General features: G+C 37.0%; 1 protein-coding gene across 12 annotated transcripts in view; it reads right to left on the reverse strand.

Moving 5' to 3' along the window:
• RTN4 (reticulon 4) overlaps positions 1–17,935 on the reverse strand; it is a 179,172-nt gene that overhangs the window by 7,030 nt on the left and 154,207 nt on the right. For all 12 annotated transcript variants that reach the window (XM_025354529.1, XM_025354528.1, XM_025354524.1 and 9 more), the window contains 2 exons: positions 8,648–8,855; positions 3,358–3,496 (listed from right to left, as the gene is read on the reverse strand). In XM_025354529.1, the coding sequence (XP_025210314.1) occupies positions 3,358–3,496; positions 8,648–8,855 (347 nt within the window). The remainder of the gene's footprint in view (positions 1–3,357; positions 3,497–8,647; positions 8,856–17,935) is intronic.

Raw genomic sequence — 17,935 nt, forward strand, 5'->3', positions numbered from 1 at the left:
TATAGAACAGAGTCTTACAATGTTGCCCAGGCTGGTCTCAAATTCCTGGCCTCAAGCAATCCTTCTGCCTTGGCCTCCCAAAGTACTGGGATTACAGGCATGAGCTACCGTGCATGGCCAGGAAAACCTTTTTCTTTTTAAAATGCTCTCTATATAAACAAAAACTGGGGGGGGATAAGTGTGGCCATACACAGAAGTCTCTCTAGAAAGGTAATCCCTATCAAGCATTTTTATAAAAAGGCGAAGTTATGTTTTTTTTATCAGCTTCCTTTGTCAATAAAAGCTGTTTTAAGGAAGTATTCAGTATTTCTGTAGTACCCTCATATTCAATGGAAACAAACAGATGGAATCTGTACTACTCATATACAACGACATTAAGAAAGGGTTTAGCTAAATTCTTGTGTGGCAAAATCACAAGGGTTATCAAGGAAGACCTTTCAGGTACATGATCAGAGTGTGTACCAGAATCACCAAGGGCTTCATACCCATCACCTTTCATGAGGAGAAAAGGACACATTCCCTGCCTTACTCATTTGCCTCTAGAATTTGAGATCTAAATGCCAGGTTCACTTTAAGTGCTAACATGATGAAGCAACTGTTATTTATTTGCAGTCCTAAATGAACTGCAATCTGGGGAAGTCACCATGCCGTTTTCCTTGAGCTCTGGGCTTGCCAAAAACACAACACAGGGAAACCAATCAAGTATGTTTTTCTTCGCTTTTCTTTTTAAAAGTATTGCTAATCCTTAAGGAGAAATTAAATTTTAATCAAAGTCCTTTTTTTCAACAAGTTGTTAAGAAACAACAAGCGTTCCAGGAAGGAAATCTATCTCATCATGTGTCACTTTCTGTTACTTTCAAATTAGCAGTCACTCAACGCGAAAACTTATCAAGTTTGATTTCTCTCATTTATGCTAGCTTCCTCATGAATAACATAATTGCTTTTATAAAAAAATGTAGTTTTCGAAAGAAATTAAAAGCTAAGATTTAACAAAGAAATTATTTCTGAAAACTTATTTTAAAAAGTCCTCATATTCGATTCTCAAATACCTGTGCAAAACAGAGATTTAAAACGTTTCTTAAGATCTCATCAGCCCCTAACATATTTTCTCTCCTCTTGCCTTTGACAAATATTTCTATACCTACATAAGTATCTACACATTGGACTTTGTATGGATGAAAATTTTCTCTGAAAGAATAAGTTTTCTTTTGATTAAAGACAAGTGGAAACTTTATACTCAAACTCAGAAAACTAGAGCATAATGCATCATTCACACATCAATTTAAAAAAATAGATTTATTCAAGAATGACATTTCTCTCAAGAAAAATGTTAAATTGTAGACATATAGCTGCCTTCACTGCTATACTGTGCAAACATGGAGGATGACTTTTGGTGTATCTCTGTTGCCATGTTTATTGAATCCATAAAAACCACAACCATCTCTCCTCTCCTAAGCTCACCAGGCTTTTCTTTGAAGTCACCTCTCTCCCCCACCCATCTTTGACTTAAATTCAGAGATGGTCCTTTGCTGTTTGAAGCTCTGAATTACTACCTAGAGACAGTGTTTCTTCTCAGTCAATTCCTATCCACAAACCATCCATCTTAAACGGCATCAGTACCTCCTTCTCAATCACTTTTCACACATGTTCTACCCTACAAGTCAGCTGCATACAGAAGGTAATAACACATGAATAGGAACTGGCTTCCTCTAGGCTGTATGTACAAGGTTCTATTTCATTTGCTCCAAAATATTTTTACTTTATCTCTTTTGAAACTAATGAAACACGCCAAACAACATAACCATAATCTCTTTATATACAGACTGACATCAGATCATTTTAAAACACCACTCCAGATTCAGTCACTAAATGCAACCACTCTATATGAAAGAGATAAGTAATAAAAGGAAACTACATTATTTACCCTTGATGTTATTAGGAAGTAACTTAAGTTCCAAGTCATAAATAAAATAAGAGATGCGGCTGGGCACGATGGCTCATGCCTGTAATCCCAGAGACGCAAACAACTGAAAATAATGTATCAACTACCAGGTTATAAAGGCTAAAATTTTTTTTTTTAATAAAAGCACTTTAAGCACTTACACCTATTCTGACCAGTTCAGAAATTGTTTTTTTGAGTCTAAAGGCCCAGTCACCCCCTTACTGCTACTATATCCTTGGCATGTGTGATAAATATAAACTAGAACATTTCTCTTGGAAATGAAAAATGAAAAATTATGAGAATTACCACCACTACATTTCTGTCCAGGCTTCGATTGGAAACAAGTCTGCCTGTTTTCTGCAGAGTCACAGGCAACAGCATATAAAACACAAATGCCAAGTTCTATGAAAAAGAAAAGCACTGCAGGTCCAGTGCTTCAGGCTTAATTAAATTACACAACTCTGGTTTAGTGCCTGTTTCGTCAGTCAGAACTTTGGGAGAGTTTATCTGCAAGGTGAGACTCTTAACAGCTGCTTATGTAGCAAGATCCCAAACTAAAGAAAAACTTCCAATGATGACCAATTGAAGATCAGTTGAGGTGTTTCAGAATATTAAATCTTATCTAGAATAAGAAAGAGTCCAAGATATGAAATAGCTTTCATGTATGTATGAATCACATATAAGATAAGAAACTAAGTGCTGGACTGTAAAACAAAGTCAGAATGAATAAATCACATCTGGTATTAAAACTGGCATTAGACGATCTTTATGCTTATAGTCAAAATTCCCTTTAATTTTCTCTTCCTTTTAATCTTCATGATTTCCAAAAGTATGATTTTATATATATATATAAAAAAACAAAAAATTTTTGAGACAGAATTTTGCTCTTGTTGCCCAGGCTGGAATGCAATGGTGCGATCTCAACTCACCAAAACCTCTGCCTCCCGGGTTCAAGAGATTCTCCTGCCTCAGCTTCCCGAGTAGCTGGGATTACAGGCATGCGCCACCACGCCCAGCTAATTTTGTATTTTTAGTAGAGACGGGGTTTCTCCATGTTGGTCAGGCTGGTCTCGAACTCCTGACCTCAGGTGATCTGCCCGCCTCGGTCTCCCAAAGTGCTAGGATTACAGGCGTGAGCCACCGCGCCCGGCCCAAAAGTATGATTTATAACTTATTCTCCTTTAAAAAGGAATACAGGACTCTCTGTATTAAGTATTACCAAAAAAAAAAAAAAAAAAAAAGGAATAGCACTTATTCATCCTTATCTGATTGGATTCTGAATTTTAAAACACAAGTTTCTAGCCATGTGATTTAATTTTTATCATTTACTTGAATATAGAAAATACAATTTTACACTCAACTCTTTTGATACTAAGTTCTGAGTATATCAAAAATGAAAGGCAAAATAAACTTACCTTCAGAGAATCAACTAAATCATCAACTAAGAAGAGGCGCCTGAGTTCCTTTATCGTGCAGTTCACATGACCAAGAGCAGAATTACTGTACTTCTGAACCAACTCCTCAGATATAGCAACTTCAGATTCCAGATATGCCCTAGAAAACAAAACACATCGTAATTGTCACTAATTGAAGTAATTTTCCCCAAAATGCCAATCAGAAATTATACATCTGTAAGAAATTAAGAAAATATTCTACTATAAAAGCCAACTGTTTCCAAATTAAGGGCAATATAAAAACTCAGCAGTAAGGGGGTATTTCCTTGATATGCACTGTCTGCTGACTAGCACAGAAAACGCATACACTTTGAAGCCAGACTGATCTAGGCTTGAATCTGATGCTCTGCCACTTACCTGGCTAGGTAATTTTGCAAAGTTATTCTTCCCTCTAAACTTAGTTTCCTCATTTATAAAGTGGAGATTATCACGAGAATTCAATGAGAAAAGTGCCTAATGTAACTGGGCACAAGGATGCACTCAATAAATGGTAGTTATGACTATGGGGTTTTTTTTTTCCTTAAAGTTGACACTATGTTGTCTCATCAAGTTTTCCTAACAAAGATCTTTTTCATTTCCAAATCCTAAACTCTCTAAGACTAACCTCTAGGGGAAATTGCTCAATGTGTTAAGAACAAGATTGTAAAGTAGCCGCCAAAAGCACATGGCAATCCTAGCAAAACCTAAGAGTTACATCATCTAGATGCTTTAATCCATTCTGAGATGGCTAAAATTGTGAAATTTAAAAATATTGTATTGGTAATAAATAAATACATAAAAATACTATACTGGGGAAAAAGCCAAGTCCACAGGAATGTAAGGAACAGTTTCATTATTGTTTCAAAGACGCCATTTTATCTTGGCAAAGTACAACCAACTCAGAAGTGCTGAGTCTTCTCTCGTATCTGCTGGAAGTAGTCCTCATAACCTCCCCATGTCTAAGGACACCAGTTTCATACACTGGAAATAACATCTTAGACAACTCCTTGTCCCATAGTTTTACCTCTGCAACATACCCCAAATACGTTTTCTGGTTTTTATTCACAGTGCCATCACTCTATTTTAAGTGCTTACTATTTATGAGCTGGAATATTCTATCGCTCTCCAAACAAATCTTTGATCTGCCTGCATCCAAATCCAATCTGTCAGTCAGTGCCAGATTAACCTTACGTGAGCTATCCTAGATAGTGCTGTCTAGGCTGAACTCAGGCAGGAGTTAGAAGACCTGCCACTACCTACCTATACAACATTGCAAAAGGCATTTAACTTCTCCGGGTAAGTGCTCCAACTCTGTAAATTTGAGAGACTTTCCTCAGTTCCTTCAGGCTCGAACATTCTGTGATTCTATGACTCCAACTTTTCAACCAGGGACATCCTTCTGAATCTTTCCAACCTTACTTCCAACTACTCTTTATGTTGCAGTCAGAAATGAGTCATTCACTAAATATTTTTTAACCTTAATGTAGCCTTTATTAATCATATGGTTTTCCCAATCCGCAATGCTCTCTTACCTCTGGTGATACCTTATTTAGCCAGTTAGCCCAATCTCAAATCTCACTCATCCATGGGGCCTCATCTGACAATCTCTTTCATAAAACCCTCATGTTATCTCTCACTCCTGTATAATTCTAACAATGCTTTCTTTTGTGTTAGTCTTATAGTATTTACTGGATTCAGCTCTGAAATATAGACACACGTATACTTGTATATTTTTCCTACTCGAAATATACAACTGTTATGGACCAGGAATGTATCTTTACTAATACATGGTCTAATACACTGTTAGACAATTATTAACAAAAAACCGAATTATTAATATCAAGTGAAAAATACTCAAAGATTCACACTGATATTTAAATCAACAATTACTTGTTTACCCAAATTTGAGAAATATAAGAAAGTGGCTGATATAACCCTGGTTGGAATTCTGCTTCTTTGTACCACTGTTGCTGGTTCTTGCTAAAGACAAGATGCTTAACCAGAAAGCACAAAGACAGCACTCCCCATCAATGACATCCTGTAGAAATTTACATTAATTCAACTGACATTTATGTGATATTAATACAAGGCCAGCACTGTTCATCACTCTTTCAGTAACCACAGATATTAGATACAAACCACATAATATCACCTTTACTAGTGTGATTAAGGGGAACTAGGAAAAACTGTCCAACAAGCTTAAACTGGTAGTTGGCTGAATTTACTTTATAATGACTATAAAAGGACTTTAAGAATAAAAGTGTTTTTTTTTTTTTTTTTTTTTTTTTTTTTTTTTTTTTTTTTTTTTTGAGACGGAGTCTCGCTCTGTTGCCCAGGCTGGAGTGCAGTGGCCGGATCTCAGCTCACTGCAAGCTCCGCCTCCTGGGTTCACGCCATTCTCCCGCCTCAGCCTCCCGAGTAGCTGGGACCACAGGCGCCCGCCACCTCGCCCGGCTAATTTTTTGTATTTTTTAGTAGAGACGGGGTTTCACCGTATTAGCCAGCATGGTCTCGATCTCCTGACCTCGTGATCCGCCCATCTCGGCCTCCCAAAGTGCTGGGATTACAGGCTTGAGCCACCGCGCCCGGCCAAGAACAAAAGTGTTTCTAGCCAGGCACGGTGGTGCATGCCTGTAGTTCCAGCTACTTGGGACACTGAGGCAGGAGGATTGCTTGAGCCCAGGAGTTCGAGACTAGCCTGGGCAATACAGTGAGACTCATCTCTTTGAAGAAAGTTTAAAAAATGAATAAAGTGTTTCTAAGAAGGAAATAAATCACTAATATTTTCCAAAAAATCTCAAAAATCGATGTGTAAAATTGGAACTGTAGAAAATTTAGAAGTTTTGGCTTGACAATATTTTTACATATTTCTGCATAACTAATTAAAGATCATACTTCTTTATCATTTGTGGCTTGATAACAATATGACTCATCCTTTTTTTTTTTTTTTTTTTTTTTGAGAAAGAGTCTCGTTCTATTGCCTAAGCTGGAATACATGATCACAGCTCACTGCAGCCTTCAACTCCTGGGTTCTAGCAATTTTCTCAGCTCAGCTGCCTGAATACCTGGGACTACTGGCATGCATCACCACACCTAGCTAATTTTTAATTTTTTGTAGAGATGGTGGTCTCACTATGTTGTTCAGGGTGGTCTCAAACTCCTGGCTTCAAACAATCCTCCTGCCTTAGGATCCCAAAGCACTAGTATTACAGGCATAAGCCAACACGTCTGGCTGGCTCTGCCATTTTGAAACTACAATTTCAAGTTACTGAATTCCAAGTTTTTCTCTGCCACCCTGTAAAATGGAGTGATACCACCTATTTCATAGAATTATCATAAACTTAAAATAAACTTATTAATAATATGTACATAAAAGGTTAGACATATAAGAGCTAGTCAATAAATGTTGGTCTCTCCCCCAAACTTGTATAACATCATTACTTCATCAAAAAGAGAAAGCCAGAGAAAGATCACCAGTCTTTACAATAAGCAAAATAATTTAGTAGGTCTCCTCTTTCAAAGTATGTAAATCCATTTAAGTTCCCCATTAATATCAACTGGATCATGTTGTAGGTAGGTACATACTCATATGCCCAAACAGGTATTTACCTTGCCAGAAATAGTTTTTTTCTTTGTTTCCCCTACTTTCAAGCTAACAAGTTAGAAATAGTTTTTAAATGACTGCAATCTATTTGAAGAAAAATGATCTCCTTATGCAAAACAATTAACATTTCAAAGGCATACTTAATGCAGTAGGAACTGAATTCTCAGATTATTTGGGGTCAGGGTTAGGAAATCCTCCAAAGAGCTGGGTCTTGAATCAAACTCAGAACCAAATAAAAAATATGACTGAGGGATCTAGGGAGCTAAGGAAGGCAGCATGAACATGGGTACAAAACTCTAGAAGGAATAAACGAGAGACAAGACAAAGACATCTGGACTTCATCCTACAGTCTGTAGAGGGCCCCTGCCTTTTCTTTTTTTTTTCTCTTTAGAAAAAAAGTGGTACTTCTAGAAAAATTAATCTGACATCATCTGTAAGAACGGCAGTAATCCAAGGTAACTAGAAGTCAATCTGGTAACAAATGGAGTCCAATTAGGGGTCAGCAAACTTTTTCTGTAAAGGGCCAGATAGTTAAGCATTTTAGGCTTTCATGTTCATATGGTCCCTGTTACAACTACTGAATTCTGCTATTACAGTATGAAACCAGCGAAATGAATGAGCATGGCTGTGTTCCAACAAACTTTATTTACAAAAGCAGGCAGCAGACTGAATTTGGCCATGGCTTTGCTTTAGAGGCTCCTGGTAGACTGAGGAAGCAGTGGAAAAGAACAAAATTTTGTGATTTTCTTAACAATATTTAGTGATTTTCTTTACATGAGATGAAAACAAACATAACATCAAAACAGGAGCCTGAAAACTAGCATGGTAGTGGTGTTACAGACAGAAATTAACAAGTTTGAGGAAAAAAATTCATTTAAAAACGTGGTGAACCAGTGGTTGTTGGGCGTTGGTTGGGGAGTTGAACTGTTAATAAGTAGGAAGTTTCTTTTTGTGTGATGAAAACAGTGATGGTTGTAGAATTCTGTGAATATACTAAAAACAAATGAGTTTTATGGTATATGAATTATATGTCAATTAAAAAAGAGGAGGAAACACATGCAGAGTATGAGGTGAGGGCAGACTCAAGCTGAGGTGTGTCTCAATAGCAACTATATAATGCCATAGTACACTTGTGAAAATAAGGGTAGAAGATGATAGTTGAGAGACAAGGAGATGCTGAAATAAAGCTCTCCAAAAAATAATCAAAAAGTAATGCCTTAAGAAACTAGATAAAGAAAATACATAAAGAAAAGCATAATAGAAAAATATCAGCATACTACTAGAAAGATATGAAATATCAGAAAGGATGTTATCAGACAGCATAAAAAGTAAACAATAAAGAATATATAACCCTCACCAAACCTACCCATGTTAAAAAGACACAACACTCATTAAAGTAAGATAACCAATGCCTAACTCTAATAAATATTCCTAACAAGTAGCAGAGTTAGTTTAATGATATGTAAACAGTCTCCTCCATCATGAGCCTTTGAAATGACTTTTTGAAAATCTCGAAAGCAGATGTTTTTGGTATAGCTTAAGCAAATATCTGCAATTATCTTTAAGAAAAAAGTGCATGCTTGTAACTCTATAGACAGTAGATGAAGTCTTAATGCTAATCCTGTTTACACTATTGCCAATGCATGCCTTGTTTTCCAGACATCTCACCTGAATGGGTGGCCTTCATCTGATTTCTGGATAGCTTGGATCACACCCCTGTATATCCTAAAGCTGATGGTCACAGAGAGCAGGGCCAAGGCAATGTAGGCTGTTACACTCACAATGCTGAATACTGTCAATGAAAGCAGCAGGAATAGGCTGGCACCAAACACCACTCCAGTCTTCTTAATGTCTCTCCAGTAGAGGAGGTCAACAACTAAAAATTGAAAAAGAAATCTGAAATTAGAACATTATTTTATCAATTTGGATTTGTTCCATCTACGAAAATAAAAAGACTACTACATACAGTAAAACCAAACCTAAAAAGTTAAAGAAACACTAAGTTAAAGAAACATTAACTTTAAAACCCACATTTTAAACCCACTCTTAGTTGTATATCATATAACACCTCTCCATGAAATGTTATTTATTTCTGCATAACCAAATCATTCTAGCCATACACAATGATTAAATGTCTCCAAAGCCTAGAAGACTTCTAATCCAAAACAAGGAGTTACTTAAAATAATCTTGGGGGCTGGGCGCGGCGGTTCATGCCGGTAAACCCAGCACTGTGGGAGGCTGAGGCAGGTGGATCACCTGAGGTCAGGGATTCCAGACCAGCCTGGACAACATGGCGAAACCCCATCTCTACTAAAAATACAAAATTTAGTGGGGCATGGTGGCACATGCCTGTAATCCCAGCTACTCGGGAGGCTTGAGGCAGGAGAATCGCTTGAATCCGGGAGGCAGAGGTTGCAGTGAGCCGAGACTGCACCACTGCACTCCAGACTGGGCGACAGAGCAGGACTCCGTCTCAAAAAAAAAAAGAAAGAAAAAGAAAAAATAAATCATCTTGGGGTTTTTCATCTCATACAATGCATGCTATATAATCAAATAATTCAATAAATAAATTCCAATAACAAAAAATATTAACACACTAAAATGAGATACTTCAGTGACACCAAAATATATGCAGAAAATAAATCAAAAAAGACTGAGATAGAAAAACTACACATATGAATGAGCTTTACAACTCTGCTCTTTTTGTTTCGTTTTGTTTTTTTCAGACGAAGTCCCCCTCTGTCGCCCAGTCTGGAGTGCAGTGGCACGATCTCGGCTCACTGTAAGCTCCGCCTCTTGGGTTCACGCCATTCTCCTGCCTCAGCCTCCCAAGTAGCTGGGACTACAGGCGCCCGCCACCATGCCCGGCTAATTTTTTGTATTTTTAGTAGAGACAGGGTTTCACCGTGTTAGCCAGGATGGTGTCCATCTCCCGACCTCGTGATCCACTCACCTCGGTTTTTATTTGATTTTTTTGTGCAACAACTCTGCTCTTAAGATCTCTCTTTGAGAAACAAAATTGTAACTTAACCTGGGTATCATTAAAAGAAAAATTTCTACAAAGCAAAAGACAAAACAGCCTTTAGATTACCTGAAAAGCTACTTCCTTCTAAGAGTTGATAAATATTATGCTGTAAAAATTTTGGGGTCAAAGAAAAAAGAAAAGTAAATGTGCTACACTGTTACATAATGTTTATTAATAGTAATGAGTCAGACAAAGCCCAACTTAGCATGTCTGCTCTTGGACATGGCCACAGGGCCACTGAGGGGATCAAGGAAGCATAGCCTGATGTCTCAAAATCGGGTAATGCTCAATCCAAGGAGAACCCTGAAGTGTGCCAAAGTGATCCTGAATTCATAGACTGATGTAATTAATCTCTCTGAACTGTGAACAATTGGGAGAAAAAAAATTTAATAGTAAAATAAATATGGATATACTCTTTGCAAGAAGAGGTGACATCGAAGAAAAATCACAGTTTTAGGGCTGCTTTGGTTTTGATCCCCAGGTCCCCTAAGGTGTACGTAACTTTCCTTTGCTCTTAAGGGTACTTCTGTGGGGAAAACTCTGTATGTGAACTGCACAATGTTGGATATTAGTACAAAGTCCTTAATTGCTGCTAGTATATCATGAGTACTGTTTAGGATATTTTAAATGCCCAACACTGTGTCCAGTACATAGCAGGGATTCAAACACTTATTTCAGTCACCTAAATGGCTTGAATGCTATTAATTTAACATTCTATATATGATTTCGAGCTTTGTTTTCAAACTCTGATTTCAACTATTTATTCAAATATTCCCCAATTTGTTTGGTACAGCCCTGCCTAAAACATCTAAATGAGCTCAGTGCTATCCCACTAGTTTCTACTATTGTACTAGCACAACTGACGACTGACAAGAACTTGAAATGGTCTATCTATAGGTTGTCAAAAGGACATTACGAATAATGTCATACTGAATAAGGAGATAGGAGCAATGCTAATAGGTTTCTGGCAATCAGCAAACACTTAATGAGGTGATACTGTTCAAGTAACTCAACCTAGCAGAATGAGAAAACTCATTCTGATTCTTGAAGGTCCTGTCCAACATTACAATTCTAGGAAAGATAAAACATGTAAAAGCAAGTCAATGAAGGTATAAAATAAATACTGCACTGTTATGAGAACTCAGAAAAGGGAAAAACTGGAAGAAATGTTAAAAGACTGTGAAATACTGTAAATGGAAATTAAGCTGGGTCTTGAAGAATGAATGGCATCTAGAAAACCTAAAGGTACAGGTCTAACTGTAAGCACCTTTCTGCTAGCAGTGGTTCTAACAATTAATGCCTTTTTTTTTATTATTAGGAGGGTACAGTGAGAGAACGGGGAAGTGATGATAAAGACAGCCCTTGGTAACATCACTCTTTCCTGTGAGGCTCCCTTTGTGCCCTACAGCAGTGGTTTAATACACACAAACAAAAAACTTAGGTTCTATAGTTGGGTCACAGAGACTATAAAAAAGTGACTGCATAACTTACAAGCTATGTGACCTCAGGTAAGTCACTAAAGTCCTCTATATTTCAGTTTCTTCATCTATAAAACGTACATTAAAATAGGAATGAACAAAAGGCATAAAGTTTCTAGATAGAATGGAGAAAAAAGTTGAGATTTACTGCACCCCAGGGTGACAACGGTCAATAACAGCAGACTATATATTTCAAAATAACTGAAGAGTAAATTTCATGTCTCACCACAAAAATAATAGGTAACAAGGTGGTAATTTAATTAGCTTGATTTAATCACACCACATTGTATACCTGTCAAAACACATTGTACCCCATAAATATATACAGCTAATGATTTGTCAAAAAATAGGAATGATCTCGAGATGTGATTCACTAGATTTTTCATTAGCAAGATAATTAATGTAAAGCACTTAATAGAGTACATAGCATATAATAAATTCTTAATAAATGTCAGGGCTATTTGTTATTATTATTATCATCACAATCACATTATCTAAATAGTAAATATATAAAGAAGAAAATTTCAAACGTATTATTAAAGTCAATAAACTATACTGTTGTGTCGTACTGTAAACATGTTACTTTATAAACCACATTGGAAAGGATTTTAAACCTTATCTAAGTTTTTACTATTATAGGGTAAGTAAAAGCTAATAGCCCAAAGGAATAAGCAGGTAAGGTATACCTCAAATCTATTTTTCTTTTCTTTCTTTTTTTTTTTTTTTTTGAGACAGTCTTGCACTATCGCCCAGACTGGAGTGCAGTGGCGTGATCTCAGCTCACTGCAAGCTCCACCTCCCGGGTTCACGCCATTCTCCTGCCTCAGCCTCCCGAGTAGCTGGGACCACAGGCGCCTGCCACCACACCCGGCTAATTTTTTGTATTTTTAGTAGAGACGGGGTTTCACCGTGTTAGCCAGAATGGTCTCGATCTCCTGACCTCATGATCCGCCCACCTCAGCCTCTCAAAGTGCTGGGATTACAGGTGTGAGCCACCGTGCCCAGCCTCTCAAATCTATTTTCCAAATGAACAAATGCTCCTTTATAAAAGTGGTTCTCAAAATGCTCAAAAACATTAACCTTCAAAATCACTATTGGTGAAAAGTTAAAGTAAATGCAGATGTGCTCGCTATTTTTTACTATCATTAAAAACTACTCAGTAAAACCTGGCCATGAAATCAATGACTGTAGATATGAGAGGTTTGTACTGTACAACATAAATGTCTAATCAAACCTCCCTAATATAACAGAGTTACTGTCTAAACAGGTGTAGTGACTAGATATGATTTATAATTAGTCTGTAATTTCTACCTAAATGAATATGGTAAAAGGAAATATCAGGTCTGGGATTCAAGAGACCCACATCCTAGCATGTACCAGCTCAGCAATTTTGTGATTTTGGATAGGACTCCAACCTCTCTGGCCTTCAGTTTTATCGTCCATAAAGGGCATTAATCTTCTCTCTTTTCCCTTAAGGAATTAACATGATCTATAGTCAGTACAAAGATACATACATTAGTACTGCATTCAAATTCCCTGTCAGTGGATCCAAACCAATGAAGTTGTACTACTGTGGCATTATCTGTGCTCAGTATAATTTAAAAATATTTCCTTCCTTTTTAGATCTATATTTTTTTGGGGAGAAGGAAGCTTAAATATTTTTATTCACACCAGTCTTCTGATTTGAACCTTCCTAGAAATATCTTAAGTACCAGACATTATTAAAACTTTAGGAATATAACAAATTCATATTCCTACAATTTTCCAAGCAATTATAAACTCTATCATTATGGCAACTGTATGAAACTTTTTAAAAGTATGAGAAATGATACTCTTAAGACTGATAGATGTTTGACTGCTGACCTACATTCTCCAATCTCCACACCTTCTTTATTTCCTGAGCACATAAACTTATGCCAAACACTGCAGTAGCCTATACAACATTATCTCTTTCAATTATTAAAACCTAATGAGCCACTGTGCAGAGTGGCTTATGCCTGTAATTCCAGCTCTGTGGGAGGCCAAGGTAGGAGGCCAGGAGTTTGAGACCAGACTGGGAAATACAGAGACCCCTCATCTCTTAAACAAACAAACAAATAAACCTAATGAAAGGTAGGCTTGAAAGAGTGAAACCCAGCTCCTACATGACTGGACCGAGATCACATCATTAATAAGTGGCAGAACATGGATCTGAACCCAGGATTCCTATAGATAAAACTCATACTCTCCGTTGTATGATGCCAAATTGAAGGCTCAGCTGATTAAAGTCCTTCAAAATGTTATACGTGTGTGTGCATAACAAATGGGCAAAGCGTAGGCAGATAATTACAAGATGCAAGATGAATCATGAAGGCCAAGAAAGGCTAAGTGAAATTAACAAGATAGTTTAATCAATAAGGGACAAATTTTAATGTGAATATTTCACCTACCGTTAGACCCAAAAACAGAGAAAAGGGCTTTACTCCAATATATTTGATAAGTACTTTCCCACAGTAGAGAACTATAATTAAGTTGTTGAAAATGACTTTCAAAAACCATGTGAATCTGATTAAATAAAATTAGGGTATATTTATGCAAGAGAAGTGTTACATAGCCATTTAAAAAAGTGATACAGATCTACATTATCACAGAAACATGTCCATAATGATAAATGAAAACAGAATGTTACAAAAAGACTCACAGTATATTCTCACTTAAGAAATTAAACATACAAAGTCTGAAAGGATAACCACTAAGCAGTGTTTTTCTCTGCATAACGGGAATATCAATGAGTTTTACTTGCTGCTTTATTCTTTTCTGTGCCATCTGAAATGGTCCCACTCTATTGGCAAGTATGAATCATGACTATAATCAGAAAAAAAAATCACACCATTCTGTTTCTATTCGGTACTACTAAAGAATCTACGAGTGTTATTTTTCACAGTAGGCTTTCCTATTGGAAAAAGAACACCCTCTCTGTTAGCTTAATAAATATTTGGATCCAGCTGACAAGTTAAAATTCTAGAGTATTTAAGTTGATGATTCTGGTGTTCTGGGTTGAATCAGGTCAATTTCCCCAAAGTTGATGATACCAGAATAGTCATGTATACGGCCCAGCAGTACTCACTGATCACAACCTTAAATAAAATTAACTTTAAGAAAGTACAGTAAACCCTAACCTACCACTTCCTTTCCTCTTGTCTTATGGTTCCTAGGAACAAGGTCTTTTCAATAAATGGAAAAGCTCTGAAAATTACATGCGTAAGCCCACATATACTGCATAAAAATATGTAAGCAGCTGCATGAGAGTAGCTCAAAGCAGGTATCACAACAGACACACTGAAACAAGCACTAGGAATGCTCTAGTGGAGCCATCAGACCCTTTAGAGCACTGGAGAAGAAAAAAAGGGAAGAACAGCCAAGAGAAATGAGACAACTAGGCACTGATAGTCACACATAAGATAAAATGAATACATCCTAAACAGGAACATCTGAGAGGCAATCTACACTGCCACCAACCCCACTGTGCAAAGTACAGAAGAATTTCAATCTTTTCCTGTAAAGAAGCTGAAGAGATTGTTAGTGAAGCTGCAAGAATGAAAAAATATTAGTTGCTAGCAAACAGTATGGCTGACTTAATTGACATTTGCCAACAAAATTTCTAGTCCCTTACAGTTTCCTCAAATTGGTTTTAATAAAAAAAGTTGAAAGATTGTTTATCCAAGATAATTTATTCTCAATAGGAGGGAGGTATAGAACTTTACTAAAATCACTTCTGAGAAATATGGTCAAATACTGTTGCTTCTAATGGTCAACAAGAGAATTATTAATTTAGATTCATTAGTTAATTTAGAAGTTTGTTCAATCCTGATACCAAATCAGACAAAGACATCACAAGAAAGGAAAACTACAGATAAACATCCCTTATGAATCCAGACGCAATAATCCTCAACAAAACACTAGCAAACTGAATTGAGCAACATATAAAAAAGATTATACACCATGGCCAAGTGGCCTTTATCTCAGAAATACAAGATTGGTTCAACATACGAAAATCAATCAACATAATATACCATATTAACAGGATAAGGACAAAAACCACATGATCATCCCAATAGATGCAGAAAAAGCATCGCACAGAAAAAGCATCTCACTAACTCCAACACCCTTTCAAGATAAAACATTTAACATATCAGGAACAAAAGGGAACATTATCAAACTGATAAAGATCATCTAAAAAAACCCACAGCTAACCTCAAACTAAATGGTAAACATCTTTCCCCCTAAGACCAGGAACAAGACAAGTACATCCATTCTTGCCACTTCTGGTCCAACATTGTCCTGGGGGTGCTATGCAGTGCAACTGGCCAAGAAAAAGACATACAAGGCACCCATGTTGGAAAGGAAGAGACTAAACTCTATTTGCAGATAACATGATCTTATACAGTAAATCCTCACTTAAATGTTGAGGATAGCTTCCTGGAAACTGTGCCTTTAAGTGAAATGACATGTAACAAAACCAATTTACCATAGGTTAATTTATATAAACAAGACTTCAGTTTCTATGGCATATTTCTGGTGACAAAAACATCATCATATTCTAAATAAAGGTTGGGCGCAGTGGCTCACGCCTGTAACCCCTGTACTTTGGGAGGCCAAGGCAGGCGGATCACCTGAGGTCAGGAGTTTGAGACCAGCCTGGTCAACATGGTGAAACCCCGTCTCTACTAAAAATACAAAAATTAGCCGGGCATGTTGGCAGGTGCCTGTAATCCCAGCTACTCGGGAGGCTGAGGCAGGAGAATCGCTTGAACTCCGGAGGCAGTGGTTTCAGCAAGCTGAGATCACACCGCTGCATTCCAGCCTGCACAAGAGAGAAAGACCCTGTCTCAAAAAAAAAAAAAAAAAATCTAAAGACTCAAAACACTGCTACTATTAAACATTGAAATAATGTAAGCTATACATACATTTAAGGAAGATTTTTTTTAAACACAATTTTTGGTGAATCAGTGATGGTGGTTATAGCAGTAGTGGGTTAAACCAAGGAACAAATGTTTACAAAGCAAACACTGCGGTAGGAGCACCTCCTACCGCCACCACACAGTTCAAAAACAGCAAACATGGCAGGATCACTCAGTGCCTTCACACTGCACCATTGATTGTTGTGCATTTGCATCATTATCGTATACTTTACGGGTTTTTATTTTACAATAATCTGCATTCATTCATTCATTTTCCAACCTGCTTATTCCAGTTCTGGGTCATAGGTGGCCAGAGCCTATCCCGACAGCTCAGGGTGCAAGGCAGGAACCAACCCTGGACAGGACAACATTCCATCACAGGACACACTCATACACACACCCCCACACTCATACTGAGACAACTGACACACACCAATGAACCTAATGTGTACATCTTTAGAATATGGGAAGAAACCACAAAGTACCCAGAGAAAACCCCGTGCAGACATGGGGAGAACATACAAATCCCATACACACAGTGGCCCCAGCCAGGAATTGCTTTTTTTTCCTCATCTACATTGTAACGAAACAACACTGAACAAAACAATGATATGAGGGCCTGCTGTATACATTTAAAAAATTCTAAGCAATCCACAAAAAAGCTACTAGAAATAATGAATGAGAGTCCAGCATGGCTGTAGGACACAATATCAATATACAAAAATTGTATTTCTATACACCAGCAATAAACAATCTGAAAATGAATTAAATAATTCCATTTATAATAGCACAGAAAAATATAAGATACTTAGGAATACAGTGAAAATAATTTTAAGACATATAAACTATAAATAACACATTGTCGAAAGAAATTGAAGACTTAAATAATTGGAAAGACTCCTGTTCATGAATTGAAAGACATTAAGACAGTAACACTCCTCAAATTGATCTAAAATACAAACACCATCAAAATCCCAGCTGTCTTTTAGCAAAAATTGACAAGTCAATTGCAAAATTCATATGGAAATATAAGGGATCCAAAAAAATAAAGAAGAACTTGAAAAAGTACAACAAAGGTTGGAGTACTCGAACCTCCCTGTATCAAAACTTCCTAAAAAGGTATGGTGATCAAGACAGTAGAGTAGTTACACAAGAACAAACAGGTAGATTAGTGGAATACAACTGATAACCCAGAAATAAACCAGTACATTTATGGTCAACTGACTTTGACAAGGGTGCCAAGGCAACTCAATGAGAAAAAAACAGTCTTTTAAGCAGATGGTGCTAGGACAACTGGATATCCAACAGCAAAACAAATAACGTTGGATTCTTCTACTTCATATCATATATAAAAGTTAACTCATAATGGCTCAAAGAGTCAAAGTTAACAGCTTAAACTAGAAAACTCTTATCTTTCTTTCCTATCTTTTTGTTGTTGTTATTGTTGTTGAGACAGGGTCTCACTCTGTCGCTCACGCTGGAGTGGAGTGGTGCCAAAGCAGGCAGCCTCAG

The sequence above is a fragment of the Theropithecus gelada genome, chromosome 13 (assembly GCF_003255815.1).
Source record: "Theropithecus gelada isolate Dixy chromosome 13, Tgel_1.0, whole genome shotgun sequence".
Lineage (NCBI taxonomy): Eukaryota > Metazoa > Chordata > Mammalia > Primates > Cercopithecidae > Theropithecus > Theropithecus gelada.